At 39.5% G+C, this 22959-nt stretch overlaps 1 protein-coding gene across 1 annotated transcript in view; it reads right to left on the bottom strand.

Annotated features, from left to right (window-relative positions):
* Positions 1 to 22959, bottom strand: part of LOC111572298 (short transient receptor potential channel 7) — a 64027-nt gene that overhangs the window by 3603 nt on the left and 37465 nt on the right. Inside the window, exons 7-10 of the mRNA XM_023275941.3 lie at positions 20560 to 20824; positions 6790 to 6985; positions 4828 to 5046; positions 872 to 952 (exon numbers count right to left, since the gene is read on the bottom strand). Coding sequence (XP_023131709.2) covers positions 872 to 952; positions 4828 to 5046; positions 6790 to 6985; positions 20560 to 20824 — 761 coding nt within the window. The remainder of the gene's footprint in view (positions 1 to 871; positions 953 to 4827; positions 5047 to 6789; positions 6986 to 20559; positions 20825 to 22959) is intronic.

The following is a 22959-nucleotide window of genomic DNA, read 5'->3' as shown; positions in this document are numbered from 1 at the left end:
TTCTCAATACGTGCCGTATCGATTCTGAATATCTGCAGTGGTTTCCATATTCATTTTCCACAGTACTGACACACAGATACCAGATGTGTTTTCTTGCTCTCACATCTGTCCACCAGTGAGTTCAGACACATACAGTGCAGTTCCACCCTGCTCTGTCTCCTCTCCCTCACTGTGCTGTCATCTCCTTATCGCTTGTCTCATCCTTTCTGGGGCAACTGCATTTTATTTTATTTTTTAAAAACTCAATTTTTACCTGATTGCACGGCTTTTCTTTCTACTTACACTTTCCTGCCTTCTGAATAAGCGTGACAATGTGGGACAAGTGCTCCACCAGAACGTTTTTGTGAGTGTAAAAATCTACCTTGTTGTCATGCTATACCCTGTTACATGTATCTTTTAATAAAACCCTAACCCTCAGTGTTCTGGCAATGCTTCCTCATGGTATCAAAAATGCTATCAAATATTGATATATTTCAGGGTATTGTACTGAACTTATAAATTCCAGCATCAACACTTCTTTCAGTCCACTGCCCATCCATCCAGACTTGCTAGCTTTCTACCTGTCTGTCATCTCTAACTTATCTTTCTGTCTCGCTCATCCTTCCTTACCTCTGTCTTTCAGTCTCTCCTTACCTCTGGTAACCCCCTCCTTTTCTTCCTTCCTGTCATCACCCTACTGGCCATCCTCACTCTCTGCCTCTATACATCTCTGCTTTTGTTCTGTTATATATTCCTCAGCCCATATGTTTGTCTCTCTCTCTCTCTCATTTTATTCCTTCTCTCACCTCCAACAAATGTCCAATGCTCTCTTTCTTTTAACTTCTCTCCATCCAGGCTTTGTTCCCTGCTTTGGATTCTGCCTCTGTCTTACCTGATATCTGGTCGGGTGTTTTCTGGATTTTCTCTGGATAAATTCCTCTCCTGGTCGCGCATAAGACTTGAAACGTTCATCCTGTAACAGCAAGAAACAAACAAAAGTCCAGTGTTAACATTTCAGGATTGAGTGGCCTTCTAAAACATTTTAAAAGGGTGTGAAATGAGGTAGCACACTGCTGAAACAAATCAACAAAAGGTAGGTCTTGGTGTTTGTATCTAGTACTCTGATGTCTTCAAAAGAAACAGCAAAGCGAGGCAACAGCATCACTTGACAAAAGCGAACCTTTATTAACTGACTACTAGATGCCTTCCACGTCCATGACCTTGCTTTGAAGCATGTGTGTCATTCCAACACTGCCGTGTAAAGAAAGAGTTTTCATGTAAGTTTCGACACATACAACTAGTTGCTACTCCACAGTATAAGAACTTAAGTTGCAGAGCCCTGGACAGGCATCACATAACAGCCGATTAATACAAAAGTTATGTAATTAAAAACAAGAACAACTAACAATGCCCTTCCCAAAACAACTGATAAATGCAAAATTTTAAAAAAATGCCTTAGGCTGTAAATGCTGACAAAGCCTAATCACATTGTTTTCTAATGATTTTCCTTCAAGGGAAGCTGTATTTTAAAAATGAGAACAATGCAACATAATGTAGATACATACAGTGCTGTGAAAAAGCCTTGATGTCTTCTATTTTTGCATATTTCTCAAACTTAAATGTTCCAGATCATCAAACTAATATTTACATTTATTTAATATTAGACAGAGATAACCAACAACACCAAAATGCAGTTTTTAAAAGATGATTTATTAAAGATTTATTGAAAACCTTTATCACCCCATCTGAAAAAGTAATTGCTCCCCCTAAACCTAATAACCGGTTGGTCCCTTGGCAGCAACAGCTGCAGGTAAATATTTGCCATAACTTATGATCAATCTTTTACATTGCCATAGAGGAATTCTGGCCCACTCTTCTCTGCAGAATAGTTTTAAGTTGACCATATTAGATGTTTTTTGAGCATGAACAAGACTTTTAAGGTCTTGCCACAGCATCCCAATTGGATTGAAGTCCAGATATTAAGTTAGACACTTTTTGAGCCACTCAGAGGTGGACTTGTTTGTGTGCTTTGGGTCTTTGTCATGCTGCATAAACCATTTGTGTTTGAGCTTGAGGCCATGAACTGATGGGAAGATATTCTCCTGGAGGATTTTAGGATAGAGAGCAGAATTCATGGCTCCATCAATTGTGACAAGTTGTCCAAGCTCTGTGGAAACGAAGCAGCCCCAAGCAGTTCTTTTGTGAACTGCTGGATTAGATATCGATGCGCTCTTGGAAAAATTCCTGGGAAGGTTCACCTCTGTTCCATGTTTTCTCCATTGTGGATAAAGCTCTCATTGCGGTTCACGGGAGTCCCAGAGCCTTAGCAATGACTTTGGAACCCTTTCCAGACTGATAAATGTTAATGACTTGGTTTCGCTCTATTCTTTAATCTCTTTAGAACGTGGCATCATGTGATGCTTTTTGAGACTCATCAGCTACTTCGCAATGCCATACAAGTTCTATTTAAGTGATGTTTAGATTCAACAAGCCTGGCTGTAATCACACATGGGTGTGGCTGGTGAAATTTAACCCAATTGCCAAATGAATTTGGTCATTTGGTAGATTGGTAGTTATGGGTGGCAATTACTTTTTCATATAGGGCAACATGGGCTGGACAGCATTTTACATTCAAAAAATAAAATAATTTTGTGTTTTCTTGGGTTGTCTTTGTCTTACATTAAAATTAGTTTAATGATCTGAAACATTTACATGTGACAGATATGCAAAAATATAAGATTTCTGTCAAAGCAAACACTTTTCACGACACTGTATATAAATGAAACGCTGTGAAATGAAACAGTGAATGTGTTGCCTCTATCTTAATACAAAGCAGACTCACTCTAAAATACTATCCATCATTAGCTTCTGTTCATAATGATAGAGCGTTTATTATGTTAAAAGGGTGTTTTACTGCAGAGACGATCCAGGGCTGCATTAGTTTGTGCCCTCAGTGATTTTATAATCAAGTTCTTGAATTGTGTTTTTCATTTTGCAGGGAAGCTCATTTTGTGTTCTCTGAAAGAACAACATGTACAGTGTTTTTTTAAGGACTCAGTAGCACACAGAAAGCCTACTGTAGAAGCAAATTATGTGCTTCAGAGAGGCAAATAACCGTTTTCTTTTCTACTCACTGCTCTATGAAGCGCCACACCCAAATGGCAACTGCTGCTTCAGCTTCATGTGAGAGTGAGGGACACATAATTTATGCAGAAGCTTACCAAAGATGCTCAGATCTTTTCATAGTGTACTCTGTGTGATCTAGTCCCCATTAATAACCTGCTTTGTTGGCCTCAGCTGCCTCTATTTAACTGATATTCAATTTATTTGCTTTTAGCCAAGAAATAAATTGTCCTAACTGCTGTGAATATATGAAAGGCAAATTAACCAAGTGGCCTAAAAATGAATTGGCCTGCCAGCAGACATACACATATGCACACTAATTGCAGTACAGTTCAAACACTGAATAAACATGTCAACTTTTGACTTTTTCACATCAATTCCACATATGAATACTCATTAAATATATACTACCAAAGTCTTAGTTTATTTTAAATATACACATCCTCATTAAAGCTCATATCTCACTAACCCCTGACTTATTGTTTAATCTGTATGAATATGTGCTGCTATCAGATTAACCTAATTAGCTTCCTTTTTCCCCAACTGCTGGAGAAACATGCATCCAGGAAGCAAAAACTACTGACTCAGAGAGACCATGCTGTCTTTTCAAATCCTCACTTGACATTCTGGACACCGTGGTCCAGTTTGAGCTCATGTATCGATTGGCTGCTGCACCTGCTCGGCTCTGCAGTTAAATTGTCAGAGCTGCAGAGAACTTTAGGTGCTTACAGAGGCAGCAGAGTGTAACCCATCTTGGTCCCATTTGAAACCTGCCCAGGCATTTGAGGAGACGCAGGAAGAGCCAATGGCCTGACTAATAGCTAATGGAGGTGCTGAGGTGAGCCATTTGAGCTAGAAGGATCAGGTGGAGGAAATACCAGCAGACAAGGCCAGCGCTAGAATTGAATTAAATGGTCTATGCTATTTTTCTCTCTTTTTCTCACTTTATTTTCATTACGGTAATTTTATTTTGTTGGATACTCTGAAAGGGAGATAGGCCATCTGAGCACAGTCCACATATTATAGTATATGCTTAAGATTCAGCACTTGACAGTCACTGTAGAAACAGTTGACCCAGGTCTATACATAGAGACAACTCCATCGGGGTTTGTTGTGGGTAAAATTAGTGTCCTTTGCCCCTTTTAACAGTTTAACTGCAGCCATATGGGTAAGAAAAAAAATTGACTGAGCAGAAAGGAGGCTGCAGAACAGGAATATTCAGACCACCAGAGGTAATTATTATGCCAGTCATTTCAAAAAAGTAAAAATTGCACAAAAGCAATGAAAGTAAACTTGAGATGACCCAAAACAAACTCTACAGAAATTGATGTTTTCTGTGCAGACTGTCACTTCATTGTACCATTTTCCAGTTATCTGAGAATATTATGCTAATTGGGAGGCAGGAAGAAGAAGAAGTTGCCTGTTGTCAGCAATTAGTCTGTAAATTAATTATCCCACCACAGCTCCTTTTAAATGTAGGAATGGCCGAAAACAAAGAACTTAGAAAAGATAAAAACAATGAGATAAAAAGAAACACAGTCAGTTATTTAGTGGCTACTGCTGCTTAGTTTAGAAAATCATTAATTAATTCTCTTCGCAATATCAAAAAATAGCCCGTCCATTAGTTGTTACCTGTAGAATAATATATGCAAAGCAACAAAATGTTGTTTAGTTTGTTGCTATGATTTGTCACGAGGTAAGGAAACAAAGACTTGAGACACTGACTTTGGCCTGTGAGTTGAGCATGCCCATCTCCAGCTCATTATGATGATGGCTGTTGGCTTTGCAGAGGCGAATCAGGCAGGACTTTATACGGAGGACCAGGTAGTAGAAGGACTTAGGGCTGGGAACCAGGTTGAAGGGGGCAGGGAGGGTGCGGCCCTCATCAAAGTAGGAGAGCCACAACTTGGCTCGAGCAAACTTCCACTCCACATCGGCATCTTCCTGCAGAGACAAACACATGGAGACTGTGGGTTTATCTGCAAGCCCGTTTCACAAAAATTACATTGTTGAACAACTAAATTGCATTCTCATTTAAGTTTTGGAAGAAAAGTAGACCTTTTCAAAAAGATAAGACTGTGATGTTGTAGGAAATGCTTCCACTTTGACAGAGCCACAAAGTCCACTTTACGAGGTTGAAGGTGAGGTGGAGACATGATTCAGCAACAGAACTTTCGCTTAAGAGTCTGTGGTTTGTGTCCAGTGTGGGAATATTATTCTCAGAGCGGGGAGAAAATATATTTCCCTCAAGACGTAATTGAGAGTGCAGTTAAGTGGTGTAAGAATGCATTTTTTAGGACACCGGGCTGGTATCTAGTGATGGATATAAGAAAAACAGGGCAGCGATAAGCTCTGTTAAAAGAAGATTATTATTATAATTCCATCAAACAGTCAGTAAGGAATGTAAAGCCCTCACGCTGAATGCTATTAAACACAAATTAAGTTAATAAACTTGAAATTATTCAGGCACATGTATGGTCTTCATTAACTAATTATTATACAGCAATAAATTACTGTAAAAATACAGCCACATTCTAACAATAGAGTGGTGTTTTTCCAAAATATGGTGAAATACTGTCAAATGTGATGCTTTTGTCATTTTTGGAGCCTCAAACAAGAATGACTGTTAACAGCAGGCTACTGTAAAAACTGACAGAGTGAAGTGAGCAAACATTTCTGGCACAACAGTTCATGAAGCGCTGTTTAGACTAGAGACTTCAACTAGATTTTTACATTAAGTACATTTCTTTGGCTTCAAAATATATTTGACAGACCACAATTTCTCATACATCGCTGCCTTTAAATAAATGTTCATGATCCATAAAAATGCTACTTGACGACGTTTAAGTGGTATATACATTTTAAAATGTTAAACTAACTTCATATACATCTCCAATATACAGTTTATACATTTTAAAAGAAGAAAATGTTGTAATTTACAGATAACTACAGTAACAGTTAATATCAATTACCACAGCAAAATTATAAATATAGCATACTGCTGAAGAGTCTAGTTATAATAAAGCTCATATTCTACTATAAATGACTGTAATCTATTATACAGTAATTAACAGTTTAAGAAATTACAATTTTAACAATGTAAAAATACATGAAATCTTGGCAACCAAAGCTGCCAGTATTTTACGTTTTTAAAAAAATCATACAGGTAAATTTGTTTTAATGTATAATTGCAGTTCAACAAACTATGGTGAACTGCGCTAGTTTACCTTCTAGCAGCAAAGGATAACTCTCTAGACCTGAACAACAAAGCTGAGTTACTGTATGTGTTGAGTTTGCTACTTCAAACTAAATGAATATCTATTTGTCTGCAGATTCTCAGCAGAAAAATGAAAACTAAATCTTGCTGGATTATTTAAAAAAGCTAATGGGGGAAGCTAAATGTCAGTTTCCATAGCAAGTTTGAAAAAAAAGAAAAAAGATCAATATTGTGAAGGTAATACTAGCATAGCTGTCATTTCTGCAACGATTTTTCAATGTGATTCTTCTTCTATTATACATTCTGTGTTTTTGTTTGTTGCCACTGCATTGATCCTTCACAGCTCATGGTATTTTCTTAAAGCCACTCTAATTCTCCTGCAGGCACAAAGATGATAAAACAATAATCCTTATCGACTTGTTGACAATAATATAACCTTTCTCCACTGACTGACTGCATTGTTTACGTACCTCTATCTCCTGGTACGAGCTGTTGATCATGGCAATGAGCATGTTGAGAAGAACTACCACCATGGTGACATTATAGACCCCGTACAGCACGTAGCCGATGTTCTCGATGAACTTGTGGTCATACTTCAGCACCACTGAGATCACCTCAGACAGCCCGAAGATTGACCAGAACAGAGTCTTAAAACTCTCCTCCACCCTGCGTGTAAAGAGAGAAAGTGTGGCAGTAAGGGAACAGTACATGGCAGCGACTTCACACATAAAAGCCCACAGCCTTAGCAGCTATTTGTTCTTTGAGTCGCACACATGCCAACACACGAAATGCATTTTAAGGCTGTGGGATTTATGAGGTGGCACTGATGAAATACCTGATGAGTCATGTCCAATTTCAACACCTTATCCCATTTCAGTCTCACAAATAAACCAGCAACTACACACAAACAGTGGTACCGTACAGCACGTACATGAAACAAAAACACAGGAAATGACTCAATTCCAGAATCATTGGGTTTGTAAGTCTTCAGCCAAGTCCTGTGTCAACCTTTATGCAAATTAAATACTGACATGCCACTGCACTTAATGGGAAAACATTAGCCATTTGTCTGAGTTCAAATAAATGGACATGTGATCTTTTTTGGGAGGGTGTCAAGACTATAAAAGATAAGAAAACAAAACACAATTTCACCCAGGATTTATTAAAGTTGAAGACATGGAACATTTTCAAAAATTTGTGGTGGGCAAATTATTTTTTCATCTTAATGTCATTGCGAATTAAATTTCTCATTCTTGTGGCTGAAACCCGTAGTGCTCTTAAGCTCCACTTGCCCCTTCTTTTGACATTTACGTATAATAAATCAAACACTGCTAATGCTTCATTTAAAATGTAGGATGTTTTAATTGAGTTCCACAGTCAAATCGCAGCTCTGCGTGAGGGATTATGCTCTGACACTGACCCAGCGTGAGTTTGTGCACCGGTGGGTTGAGAAACCTGCAAGACGTGAGCATTGACATTCAGGTACATGTCTGTTGTTAAATATTCCATGAGTGGCAAACATTGGCTTGGGATAACAGAGGGGGGCTCAGCAGGGAGGAAGTTGCTGCTGAGGGCCTTGAGGTGTGAGGAGGCTGTGGGAGAAGATCTGTAGGTTCCTGGTCTACAGCTGTAGGGACCTTCCAAATGAACTTATTTCAAAGAGGTGTAGTTTCATTGGCATGCAGAAAGCCAGCTGATGGCAGATGGCACAGATACAAACACAAAGGCATACAGGGATCGACACTTCCCTCTTCTCTATCCCACACACATGAAAACACAGACTCCTCCGGGTGCTTTTGCTTTAACCTCTTAAGAAGAAAGGAAAAACATACTCTTTAACCTTCAGCATCCGAACTCTGAGACTCTCTGTGTGTGTTCTCTTTCTCTTTAACTCAAGACATCTAAGAAAACACTCTGTCAGTCTCCAACAAATTTACTTGAAAATAAACAGTTTCCAGGATATTTTAACTAAAGCATAGAGTAGTAAGAGACCAATAAATCTCTGGAATTACTTAGATATTTAAAAGAAGCTCTTGCTGTCTCTTCTTGCATCATGTCTAGCGTAAACCAGCCTCGCTGACTATTCATTACAAATGCATCTATTTGATGACGTTCTTCAAGGTATTATCTTGGCCATTATGAGAGCAATTAATACATATTGTGCCTTATTTTTTAAAGAACAGTCTAATTTATCCAGAGCTTCCATCATTTGGCTATATGGGATACATAGGATAATACTCATCATCATTGCATAGACACAATTATATCAAGATATATTATTATTATAGATAATAATATATCTTGATATAATTGTGTCTATACAATGATGATTTCAAGAGTAAATGAAACAAGGGTAACAGATGGAGTGATGGTCACAGAGCTGTGTGCAGCATGTAACTATGATTAAATTAGAAGTAAACTCAAAGTGATTTTTCCCGCAGACACAGACAAGCAACTGGTATCATTGGAAAGGTCAAGTTGTGTCGTTTCATATGATGCACACTAGACCTTGCTGCAATAAACACTTTGCAAGAAGTGTGATTTGTAGAGTTCAAAGGGTTAACGGCTACATATTTATAACTTTCAATGTCTGACAACCATTCTTCTAAACTTCAAACAAGCCGCTACATGGTAAAAGCGTCCCATTTTCACTGATTTCTTTACGATAACATGTAAATTTCATGTCGATAAGCTGCATGTATGAGGTTATGTACAGACCTTTGTGCTAAACATTATGTTAACAAGCAAAAGGGGTTCAGAGTAGGATATTTTACTTTGCAGCTACTTTTGCATTCCCTTACAATACTGAGCTCTGTCACCGTTGTTTGAGACACTGTCATTGTGATTATGACCATATCAATGAAAAATCGACCTTGAATGTGATTTTTTTCAGTCACTGTCTCACTGTGAGTGATGGGGTCCAATACTTAGTCTTCTTGGAACATGTCAGATGTTTGTTTTTTTTAAATCTTTTGTTCTATGTATGTTTTTCTCAGCAGCTGGATGTAAGTGGGACTCTGTAAGAAAAAGCTGATGTTGCATAATTTACTCTGCATCAATCAGTTGTAAGCAACCTTTGAATCATGATCTGATGAAAGCTGATTATCAATCAACTATAATCAAACTGCCTTGATGAAGCAGATTAGAGGTTTTTAGATTTTAGAACATAAATATGGGTGGGTGCATGTTGGTTGGCTCAGAGGCTGGTGTTGTTATTTCAGTGTAAAATAACTGGGTTGAAAGAATTCAATATTCTGAAAATACTAGCTTTAATGTATATTGAAAGGACTGTCTTTGGTCGCCCTTAAGAAAAGGCATCTATTTTGGAATGAAAATGTCTCAGCTCTCTGAAAATCAAGTCATTCAGTCAGCAGTATGTTGCGGTTAGTCCCGACCTGTGACCTATTCGATGGACTTGAGACGCAGAGCAAAGTCTGTAATACATGTCAAATACAAGACTATTTAAACAGGCACAGCAAGAACATCACTATCTGTAAAAAGTTGCTGACTTCTCCGCTGTATGTCTACAGTGACACTAACAGTAACACTTTTCTGCTGAACAGAGAAACATGCAGAACCAAAAAGTAAGCACTGAAATGGTTTTTGAAGTTTGAACAACTTGCCACCATACCACCAGATTACTCAGTAACTGCTTGGAGATATCAGCATCTCTTTAAAGTCCACATGAATGCAGAGGTCCAGATATGATAGTTACACTAGGCACTGAAGGGATGCGTAAACACAAGCATTTATAGTAGATCTTCAATGGTGTTCTTCTTTGTGTTGCTGTGATAGAAGGCCGAGGCATCAGACAGCCCGATGCTGTGAGACTAGCAACAATTGTGTAGACGATTATTGCCAATGGTACCATCTCCTCACTCACTATTCACATCACACACGTTCACAAGCCTATCGTGCAATCAGGAGTGCAGAGGAAGGTGATTTTGGTGGCCGTCCCTTGAAAACCTGTTATTTTGAGCCTTCTCCCTTTCAGTAATGTCTCGTCACTTATCTGGGACTCCTCTTACAAGATAAAACAGCTTTCAGATGGCTTTGAAATTTGAAACAAAACAAAACAAGAGGACAGTTATCTGGCTTCGATTACGTTACACACCAATTATCTTTTATATCAAATTATTCTTCAAATTAGTCTGCCAGCTCTCCTTCCCACCCCTGTGAAAAGCTCACTCGATCTACATTTTCATGTTCCCAAAACGCAAATGTAGATAATGACGAAGGGCTTTGTTCCAGCTAACATTAATGTGCCATTAAACGAGACGTTCGCAGGAACACACACACACACACGACGCACGCACACACACACACACACACACACACACAATTAACATAACACACTCAACACAGCAGACTATTTATATTCACTGTTCATCTGTTCGCCTTGGCAGAGTGTTAGTTTAACATAAAGGAACTTACAAAAATGTGTCTAACATTTATGTGTTGGCAGAGCTACTGGAAGTGAACTCATCCTAACAGCACCATCCAAGGCAATAATGTGAGAATAAACCAACATAGTTGCATACATTACACCTCATGTCTATCTATACTACATGTATACAAATAGATAAGATTCCTCTACCATATCGAATAGCGTTTATGTATGGACAGCCAGTTTTGCTGTGCATCATCATTTGCTCTTGCTTGCTTTGTTTTCAGCTTATTAAATTCACCGAAATCTGTGTGAGATGCCACTCAGGGAGGCAGTGCAGTTATGGGAAATCTAAAATGTATCCTTGGAGATCAACAGTGCTGATAAATCTGAATTTCCCTTTTGCTAATGTCAGCTAAGGTACTGGTCATGTGTGGATTATACAAAATCCTGTTACGGGGATGGATGAGATGCTGGATGCTTTGGATAATGGGAGATTTTTTAAACAACGCAGGAATCAGATCATTTCATTTCAAACTCGTGTGTGTGTGTGTGTGTGTGTTTATTATAACAGCACTGTACAACAGGCAGTAATCCAGCAGGGACAGTTGGCATCTGGAGACAGCAATGGGCATTATGTTATTATCTGTTATTAAGAGTGGCAGCTCCCAATAGGCTGCATGCAGCTTGACAGCTTCACAAACACACAAAACGCTGTTTCTATCACTTCAATACTTGCCTTTTGACAAGTGTTCATCATTTCAGACGGCATTGCATTACATTTTCTTTTATTCATTTCCTGGAGACGTACTTTAAAGTAAGCCTTCACCCTAAAATTTTCATCCGGGAAGTTAGTTTTTGTCTCCCAACAGAATTTAAGTGCCCCTAGTGTGGCTGTGTGCCCCCACAAAATAAGTAATGTAAGTACACATATACACTCTCCCCTACAGAACACTGACAGTACAGAATTGACTGTTTCTTTCTCTACCACATTCATGCCACATACAGCATCTGTGTGTGTGGGAGACTGGTGAGTCACCTCAGCTCCGCAGGAGCAGCCCAAACCTAATCACCAACAGGCCCGAATCAACCTCTTTGCCTCAGAGACATGCTTTCAGTCTCTATCTCTCTCCGTCTCGCTAGCTTTATGCTTATAGCTGTCGTTGTTTTAGCCCCTCTCTCTTCTGCTATCATCTCTGTCTCTTGTTTGTCTGTTCTTTCCCTCTCACCCATTTTCTCGTTATATTCCCTTTGCTTCTGTATCTGACTCCACATTGTCCTCCTTCTCTCCCTCCCTCTTGCTCTATCCATCTTTCATCCCAACAGCTTTTAGCTATTTCTGTCACTCAATCTATTCTTTTGATTTATACTTTTTCTTTTTTTCATTACTTTCCCTGCATATATTTCTCCTTTTTGTTTAATCTGCAGCAATATTTTCATACTGGTCAAATGTAAATGTAAATGCAGCCTTTGTGAACGGCTGCACCCAGCCTCCTGCTCTCCATCTCCTTCTGCCCTTCAGTCATTAGCGAGATATTAAATTCTCCTTCTCCTCTCCTCTCCTCTCCTCTCCTCTCCTCTCCTCTCCTCTCCTCTCCTCTCCTCTCCTCTCCTCTCCTCTCCTCTCCTCTCCTCTCCTCTCCTCTCCTCTCCTCTCCTCTCCTCTCCTCTCCTCTCCTCTCCTCTCCTCTCCTCCCGACAGACAAGTAGTCACAAACGCAAACATAGACATCTTTAAATATTAAATTGAGTTTAAATTTCTATCTGTCACACCAAAAGAGCTGTCTCCATGGCGACAACAGGGGTGGGGCCTTACCCACACTGGCCATTAATGAATGAATGAACAAATGCAGCTCTCGAGATATGCTTCCATGTGTGTGTTTGTTTGATGAGGAGACAAAAAAGGGTGAAGAAGAAACGAGAGACGAACAAAAAGCTGATGCATGTGCCTGCTTGTGAGTGTGTGTATGCTGGTGTGACAGACAGCGGGATACAAAATAAGGCAGCAAGAGAGCAACACAAAAATAGGCTGTTGTGTGTGTTCAGGCAAGCTGTGAGAGAAATCTTATTAGGTGGGGAATACAACACCACAAGATGAGCAATTAAGAGTGTTTTGATAGCAAATCAAGCACAACATCAACTTTTTATTTTCTTTTTTAATTTGCCTGTTCCCTCCCTGCCTGTCTGTTTTTCTGTCTCAACGTTACTCTGTGTTGAGACTGTTTGACTGCAAGTAAGTGTGAAATCATATCAATTGCCTTTTTTTTTAAAACCGGCACTTTTCATTTGTCACATAAGCTGTTAATTGTCGATTTGGTAAACCTTTTCCTGAACTGTGAATATGTCTGTAGTAAAACTGATACTCAGTGGGTTTGCATTCATTTTCAGCATTTCCTAAAGCACAACAACAAAAGTGTAACAAATGGATTAAACAGTCTGCTCTTAGTCTGTCTAACTAGCTTATTTATTAACATCATTGGTTAAAATACCCTGGACATCAATTAGCATATCATTAATTAAGTGAATTATTTTTGATTGGGGTACAGTTAGTAGAAAACAAAACCATGTTTACAACTAACACTTCCACTGTGAGCAGCTGGGCCTGGATTATACCGCATCATAGGGAAATCTAGTGGATCTGTTCTGCTCGTTATTGGATTTGGGAGCTTTCACCTTCAGCCAAATGTGTTACCAAATAATACCGGTTAGTTTGCCAAACACAAACATCCTCAACATCCTCAGATTCTTCTTTACTGAAATAAAAGTACAGTTGAGCGATCGGACGCTCATATTATGGGTGATCTTAATTTGCCATGTGATCTGCTTTGCAGAGGAATTCTACAGATTTATTTTTAGTTTTATTGTGCAAATAAGCAACAGAGCTTTACCAGTTTTCTAACTCCAACTGAACTTAAATTTGAGACTGGCTGTGATACCATTAGGGCAAAGCTCGTTGGACGCACTACGTATATTGGAAGACATCATGGTGGATGAGGAATATTTGCCAGTAGACCAACACCCTGAAAGAAGCGTTGTTGTGAATTCCTCTTATCAGAGACTGTGCAGACTGTGAATGTAGATAGGTGCTGTTTACACTAGTTGATTAAGATAATTATGTGAGCTTTGTCTCTGTTAAATCCACTAATCGATTCATTAGGTAGCAATTGCCTGTGCAGAAGTCAGAGACGATGTAAGGTTTCTCAACCGTATTTAAGCTATTTTAGTGGTTTGCTGTTCTCATGTTTTTCACCTCATGTGCTGACGTATTTAAAAACTAATTAAGCCTCATATACAGTGTAGTGGATAGTATGGGGTCATTGCTGCTAAGGGTATCGTAGTTGCATTGTGTAGGGTTAGATTGGAGACTGTGCTTTTGAAAGTAATTTACCACAATTTAGTAATTTACCAGTATCCAGCAATACATTGTCAGAGTTATGCTTAATCAAAAATGTCGCAACTCAAAAGAAGACAATTCTTATGTTCCCCTTCTGGTTGTTTTATTGTAACAAACTGCATTTAGAATCATGTTGATGCCTCCTTTCTCCTGAAGTTGAACATAATGTGGTGACTATGTGCTCTCTAATAGGAACTCTATAGTGTTAAATACTGATTATCCAGCTAGTCTTATAGGGTGGAAACTCAACAAGCATCAAAAGGCAGAGATAGGAATCACCACCTCCAGTCAGAACTTTCAGATTAAAGAGATTCATATTGAGCCTTCAACCTTGAGTTGAAGTGACAGGCATTGTATCCAGGCTGCCATATGCAAAACTAATGTGATCACATGAGTTCAGCTACAGCTAACTGTGATTCAGATTACAATCTGATCGCCCACCACTGAAAAGAACTCTATCGTTTCTTTTATCTAAAATAATTTCTTTGGTGTCTTCTTTTTCATGTTTGAGCAGCTTTTGCCTTAGTTGTTCATTACATTACCATGTATGCAACTATTCATTTGCATAATTAAGACATAGTGGATATACATTTTTCAATTACCCTATGGACCATTAGCGTAACTAGTGAGTCACAGTTGACAAAATCTGTTAGCAGTAGTTGGGTTTCAGCTGGCAAAATTAGCGATCACAAACTCGAAATAGGAAGTATGCTGATCTGACCATGAGATGGCCCAATGAACTGCCCCGATCTGCTTGGTCTATAGTTTTCTAATTACCAAAAAGAATGCATTTATTTGAAAAGATTTAGCGTCAAATGATTGTCTCAGTGGTATTTCAGGAATATTACATCTCACCAGGGGGGAAATTAAATACTTGACATCATTTGTCTTGATAATAAAAGAAGTTATTGAAAAAAACTGAATGCTGGCACAAACTCTGAAGCCACTGGGTTGGTCCAGACACAAGAACGGATTCTTTTTCTCATACTTTTGTGTCTCCTCTCTCTTGCCTGTCTCGCCTTAATTATAATTTTGTCTCTTTGCCTTATTTTGACATTCAGATGTGCTTGACTAGTAAAGGCTGAACATGACACCTCTGTCTTGCCTTCAGAGCTGATAAATTCTCTCTTTTGCTCATTTTCAGTTCTCTAACCCACCTCTCATCCTCCTTTCAGACCCCATCTCTTTCACTAGGATTCCTGTCTGTCCTCCACATTCCGCTCCTATCCATTACGACAGACCCACATTCACGCTCACTTTATTGTGTCTTTTTTCTTCTAACACTTTCCCCGAGCCTTTATCTTTATATTCCTGCTTGCATCTTCATCTCTGCTTTTCTTTCTGCCATTGTTTACTCTACTCATCTCTTCAGCCGCTTCTCATCCTTGTCTTCTTCATTTATATTGCATTATTCAACTTTGTAGTAGGCTTTAGTCTCAAATGCCTCTTATCTTGCCCATATTTGTCAGCACTTGTGTCTTTCGATTCACTTCAAATGTGTTTTACTGCTATAAAAGTGATGTGATTACTTAAAATAGCACACCATGCTACATAAAGAAGTTAACAAGTCATCAAATGCTGACAAAATACATTCTGATTTCCTCCCATCTTTTCAAATGGGTAATGTTTAAATCTGTGCTAAGCCTGTGTGGCTGTGCTTCTGTCTGTTGCTGGGTCTGCATGACCTTCTCTCATCCTCGAAGATTTCCTCTCCTTTGTCTATGCATTCTGGCTGGTCTCCCGCATTTTGCCAGAACAAAGAGCCAAGCCAAAAACACCCTCCTCTGCATCGCTCCCTGTGGTTCTCCTCTCATCCCTCATCCCCTCCATCTCCCTCCGTCCTCCTCTTCTTCCCAACGGACTCCATCTCTTCACTTTGTTGCATCCTTATGATTCCGACGCATTTATTCTGTTGTATTTCCACCGTTTCATGACAGCACCGATATAGTCAATATTTCCACTTTTCTTTCCACTTTTCTTTGACACACCACTGTGCCTTTTTTCTTTTACTCCACCCCAAGATATGCACAGCTTCAACCTCAACGTTTTTCACCCATCTCTACTTTTCTGTGGTCCTCTGTCTCTCCCTGTCAGTCTGTCTCTCGCTCTCCCTCTCTCTCTGGGCAGTGTTGTCATGCATGGCTGACTAGAACATAGAGACAGGTCCAGTGCACCACCAGCACTGTCCAAATCAAAATCCTGATAAGCGTGTCGCTGTGTGTGAATTGATGTGCTCATAAATGATTTCTTTGTCCGCCTGTTGTAGCATATGCAAACACAAACAGTGGGTAAGGACGTGTGTGCATGTGTGTCTCTTGTGTCGGTGTCCTTGCTTAAGTGTATTTGCACATCTGACAACATAACTGCGTGGGCACTTGACAAAGAGCATGTGGTGTATGTGTGTGTGTGTGTGTGTGCGTGTGTGTGTGTGTGTGTGGTTATTTTTTGTGTGTGTGAGTCAGAAGTGTCTTGACGCCTCTGGGGATTGGGTATGTGTGGCTATTACTGCTCAGTCTTCATTAAGCTCTATCAAGCTGTGTGCTTATGTGTATGTGTGTGAGAGTGGGTCTATCTGTGTGAGAGAGACTGATATCCTCAGACTCACACCTCTTTCATACACTGCCCTCCTTCCCTTTACAGCCCTCCCTCCTTCCAGTGGTACCTCCTGGGGTATTACCACCTCCACCTGGCTCCCTCCTCATTTTCCTGTATCAGAGCTATCAGACAGGCCCTTTCTTCAGCCCTCTATCGAAAGCACCCTTTCAGATACCTAAAGTCACACACATATTCACAACCATACAGGCATGCGTTCTCTGCTGGATAGATAATCAGGCATTGCTGCTTTGAGAAGTCACAATTTGTGTGCAGCATGTGAAAGGCAATTACTGACAGCGAGATAAACAGATACAAAAGAGAAACACAGACATGCCTCACAGAGCACAACTTCTGTTCGTATTTGCACATGAAATATTGAACAAAATGGCTGATGGAATTTACGCACCAAAAAATTAGGCACAGTCCAAAAATAAACGCTTTACTGTCTCCAAGCATAGACATCTGCTGACATTCAGACGAGGTGAGAATTAATGCCGGACTGACCCCTGGTGGCCAAACTGACAACAACAGAATTTAAGTCATAATGCAAATATCTCTATGCAGCGCCCACAGCCAGAGTATGCAACAGGAATAAAGTGTCGGAGGATTATGTAAAAGCAGAAATTCAAGGACATCCCCACTAAACATTCTGATAGCCGATAGAGGTTGTTAATATGAACAGAAGCGGTTTCTATTTTTAGCATGTCTGTGTGAATTCAGATTTTTTGAAACCAAGGTTGATGTTGATCTCCAAAGCAGAGAGGGGAAGTGATAAGGGGACAATGTACTGAGCTGGATCAAATACTCACAATGGAAATGGCCGTGTAATGGTGATGATGAGGCGCCTCCGTCTACAGGACCCAGGGTCATTTCTGTACTTGTTCTTGGCTTTTTGAGACGACTTCATTATGTCAGACTACTGGCTTGTGACCACAATCTGTCTGACAGCCCATTTTAACTCCATTAGACTCTGTTTCTACCTGTCTATCTGCCTTCCTGTCAGTATACTCTCTGCTCTGTCTGTCGGCTCATCGCGTTGCCTGGATCTTTGGCTCCATGTGGGCAGTCAAGCAGAACTCACAGCCACAGAGAGCCCTGTGCTGAGGCTCACCAGATAAGCCACTGTATATGCACAGTACAGAGCTGAAGGGTAAGTCATCGAAAAGTGAAGTCCTCTGAGTAGTAAACTTATAACGTATCTTTTATCATTGGTGATTCTATCTCACGTAAATGTTCGGCAGGTCATAAACTTGGAAATGAGTTTTAAGACACATAGTGTAACTCACGATTGATGTGTCAAGAAAGGTTCATTCGAACGTCTGTTGCATTTAAACCACTGAAAAGTATTTGCTATGAGTGACTTTGGTATTTCTAGATTATCCAGATGTAAATGTCACTGTATATACAATACTGTCAGAATTGGCTGGCAGCAATTTATGAACATAGACGGTAAGACATTTGCATAAATGGACACAGAGTGCAGGATAAGTTTAGATACACATACTTCAGTGAAACGTTCATATATCAAGTGGACACACAGGCCCAGGTGCAGGCAGGTGGACAGACAGGTGTACAACCAGATTAGAGGGCAGGCAGGCAGATGGATAATCAAGCAGTCTGGTAAGGTAAAGTCTGCCAGAAAAACATGGGAATCACATTCACTGTGCAGCTTGCCAAAACAACTACAGTGGTGGCGGTTCTGAGGTCCTTTTAACTTTATCGTGTTTAATCCTTAATCTTTGGCTGAACTGTGAAGATGGCACTTGGGTGCAAAGCAGGAAGTCTGTGGTACTAGACTTTGGAGCTTATAACCACTGCATGGCTTATAGCAACAATAGCAAACAAGCTCACAGCACAGGTTTAGGCTCAAGAGGAGACAGATGTGGACATCTGGCAGCAGTTTGTCATGGTCAGGAAGCCTGACATAACAAAATGAACTAAGGGCATAAATTCAAGTCACACAACCTTCTTGAACTGAAATAGAACACCCGGAGGGTTAATTATACACAAGAAAATCATGCTGCACTGAATGTATATGCTGGAATTGGATGGGTTAACAAAGAATCCTCCTGCAGTTGGGAAGTATGAGCCCAGTAGTACCAGACTATAAATTGCAGGAGCAGACATTTCCCATCTGGTTAGCAAAAAAGAAGAACAGTATGTGACAGCATAATTACAAAGTAACTCGTACAGCATGTTTTGCTCTATTGGCTTGAGCAGAGATATTGTAATGTCATCTGTTTAAGTCTGTGGATGTCTTCCTCTGAGGAAAATGAGTAATGATATGTGACAGAGAGACACCTCAGAGAGTGTTTTCTTTCCAAGATGAGTGATGATAGACAGAAAGATTCCGTTAGCAGCCTAAGATAGATAACTTTCTTACAAATATCCGACAATGACAGTGAAACATCCACTGCCACCCTGATTGCAGCTGATATGAAAGGATGGGCAGGCAGAGGCATGGATAAGCCGAAATGAAGGAAGGAGGCAGAAGCTCTGAGGTTGAGATTGATGTGTCGGAGGAGTTGATTGCTTTCTAAGCAGGTTGGTACAGTATATAACAAAACTCCTTGTCTTGATAAATGTCAAAGTAAAAGTAACAGGCTTTGAATCACTTGTTGCTGATGTGGTTAATGTTTAACACAAACAAAGAGATATAATACAGGATTTGTGCACTGCAGCCTTTAAGAGCAAATTGACTCTTCAGTTAAAGAGGCTACTTAATGATTTGAAATGCATGAACCTGACAATTACACAGAATGCAGCACTTTAGCAGGTAAAGTGCATTTAATTTGATTTTCAGTTATCTAACACAAAAACAAGCTGTTCCAACTGATTTGTCTCTCAGACTACTGAAATCAGAATGCAGACTGCTAGAAAGACAGTTTATGTACTTATGACAAGTGAATGCTGTATAAACGTTGCTGCCTACTTTCTTGTGTTAAATGTTGATCAATAAAACTCTCAGTATCTGTATCTAACCAAATTGAATATTAGTGTCTCTCACTCTCATCTCACATTCATTTGTATTTTCATTCAGGTTGAAAATAGTAGCGCTTCCTCTAGACATAAAGCCGGGGAACAGCTAGCTTCCCCATCACTATTTTGTTAAAGCTGTGAGACAAAACCACAGCTCAACAGTGTTTGTTCTGGATTTTAGCGAGAGAACTATTCCATTCACCATTCTCCTTATTAAATTTAACCAAATAGCCTGATTGTCAGCATTAGGCCTAAGGGGAGATTAAAGTTTGATCTCTGCCACTGATAAAGTGCAGTGGATTTTATGAACCCAGAAAACAATCTCATCCAAGAGAACATGTGGCGATTTATATCATCCTAGAGACTGTTGCCTTCCCTTATCTAGCAGTAACACAAGCATGGAGTCCAAATCAAATACTTTATGACATACATTACCAGTCAAAAGTTGGGACACACCTTCTCATTCAGTGTGTTTTATTTATTAGTATTATTTTCTACATTGTAGTTTAATATTGAAGATGAACACTTTTTCGTTTACAACGTAATTCCAAATGTATTCTTTTATAGTTTTGATGTCTTCAGTATTATTGTACAAAATATGTAAATAAAAACTATTGAATGAGGTGTGTCCAAACTTTTGACTGGTAGTGTAACTTATTTGTTTTAGTCTTCTGCAGTCAATTTCATGTTAAATGACCATATATTATGATGCTACATATGTCTACCTTTGTGAAAGTGTTTCTCGATGAATCTAAAATGTAGTAAATACAATGCAGAAAAATTTATATGCGCATACTCATAAAAACGTTCAGACTTAACCACCACCTTAACACATTCTCCCTGAACACACCAAACTGCTCTCACAGCCAGGCAGCCGTAACTCACGTGGTGAAGGCAGGATTGTACTTGGCTCCCAGGTAGTACGAGTACAGGTTGAACATGCCGATCATGAAGGCCACAAACACCATGATGAAGATGACCATGAACTTGAAGATGTCTTTGACTGTGCGTCCCAGCGAGATCTGCAGAGGGCCGAAGCTCTCATTGGCTGGCAGGATGTAGGCGATGCGCGAGAAACTCAGAACCACAGCGATGGCGTACAGGCCCTCTGAAATGATCTGGGGGTCAGATGGGCGCCACTTGTTCCTGGCTGGAGGAGGACGAGAAAGTTTTCCATGTATTATTTGAATAAGCTGGAGAAGAGTAAGTGTGTAAGCTTTTGATTTTAAGGAATATTTTTTTATTAATGATTCAGACATTAAAAAGGACCTCTGTTCAGTTTTCCCCCTGTTAATATGATTATACTGAATAAAGTCTGAGCAATTGGGATGATCATCATCCACAGCTGCTTCAAACAGATTCATGTCTTAAACCATCTGAACTCCAGTAGTTTCTGGATGGTTTTTGTTTGAGTCCTGTCACATTTTTACTTGCATATATTTCACTGCAATATAAAATCCTGCATCTCTATGGAAACAGCACAGCCATGACGAGCATTTGAGAGAATTCAACAATGTCTTTTGTGCAGTATAATAAAGGTATCAAACCAAAGAAAAAATGAAAATTTACTTTGTCTGAGTATTTGCATCAGAAAAAAAAAAATCCAAACAAATGAACAAATAAAAAACCAAGAACCTTGAATCAATATGTCATTTTTCCCCCCAAGAGCCCGTAGTTGCTACCAATCAACATACTACAGATATTTCACTGAGCAGTTGATTCATGGTTGCACCAAGCAGCCTATGATGTTTTTTTTTTTGTTTTTTTTTTTTTTTACAAAGTCTGATTAGTACAAATTGTGTACTTTTAAAATTTTTTAAAAAAGAACATTTAGAATGAAGTGATTTTGATGAAATTTCATGACTTGGAGCTTAAAAGGGACTCGCATATCGCAAATGAGTAGTTCAAGGCCCACTGACAAGTTGAAAATCTGACGACAGTTTCCAGCCCTGACAAATGGTTTGATTTTGGTGTATTTTTTTTAAAAAATACAACACGCTTTTCAATCATGCTATTGGGTTTTGAGGTTCAGAGGGAAAAATATCTTTGATATCAGAGTCAAACAACTGGTCCATAGCTGGGTTGGGAGTATTTTTATGAGCACTTTAACAACCAGGACTGCTAACAAATATTAATGTGTTATAATCCATTTAATTATTATTACAATAAAGTGTTACCTTATTTTCTACTGCGCACACTTAGTTTAAAGCTCACAAGCACATTGCTTGCTGTTCGATTTCTTCCTGGTTACACAATGCACAGGGTAAACTTTTGGCGACAGTAGGACTAAATGCTTGCAAGAGATGTTCCTAAGGAGCATAATCTTAGCTTTTAGGAACATGAGCTTTGATGGAGGGGACGGTGCAGTAAGAGGATGGATTAAGCGAGGATGGAAAAGGGAAAGTCAGACTTACAGTTGGAGAGAAGAGAGAGCGGGAGGAGGGAAGGAAGTAAGGATGAGCTGGGTGGGCAGCAAAGACAAGGGATAAAGGGATAGTATGTTCAAGGAGATGTAAGGTCAGAGAGAGAGAGAGATGAGAGAAAGGAGTAGGCAAAGAAGCACATGCAGAAGGAAAGGATAATTGCACTAGATGGTGACACAAGATACAAAAAAGAAGACTCCGTTTCACTATTTTGTGTATATTCCTGACAAGGAACACATGCATTGTATGACATATGTGCACTTTTCCACACAGATATGGAGAGCAGTTTATGGCTGCAGTAATATGCACCTCCATCAATTTACTGATGTGTCATGGCAGAGTCAGACCACCAGATGACAGCACTGATGAAGGTTCCATTAGGAGGCCACTGAGGAGCATACAGTCCAGCACCCTGTGACAGGCTGTGATGTGACGTCAAGATCTTTTGGTTCTGGTACTTTACTTGATGCATTAATTATGTTGCTACATCTTTGTTCACTCATGCTTTCATTCCATCTTCAGTGTGTGTGTGTGTGTGTGTGTGTGTGTGTGTGTGTGTGTGTGTGTGTGTAGTAGCATTCCAAGCATTGCCATTATGTCCTGCCAGCAAACTGACGATCAAACAGGAGATTGCACATGCAAATAGATTGTGAACATCTCCGAGTGAGTATGCAACAATGACATTTATATCCAAATAGAAAATACATCCTCGCCTCCTGATTTCAGGTCTCGAGCAAGCTCAGGAGTTTAGTTATTCGTGACATTTTTACACAAAGACTCATCTGATTTCTCCTTATCAGTAAGGGATGTAGCACAACAATGAATGGAGCACCTCATAAAAGCTTTTACATTTTATCCTTTG

The sequence above is a fragment of the Amphiprion ocellaris genome, chromosome 13, assembly GCF_022539595.1.
Source record: "Amphiprion ocellaris isolate individual 3 ecotype Okinawa chromosome 13, ASM2253959v1, whole genome shotgun sequence".
NCBI lineage: Eukaryota > Metazoa > Chordata > Actinopteri > Pomacentridae > Amphiprion > Amphiprion ocellaris.
Note: the sequence above shows the minus strand (reverse complement) of the source record. Positions and strands in the feature narration are given on the sequence as shown.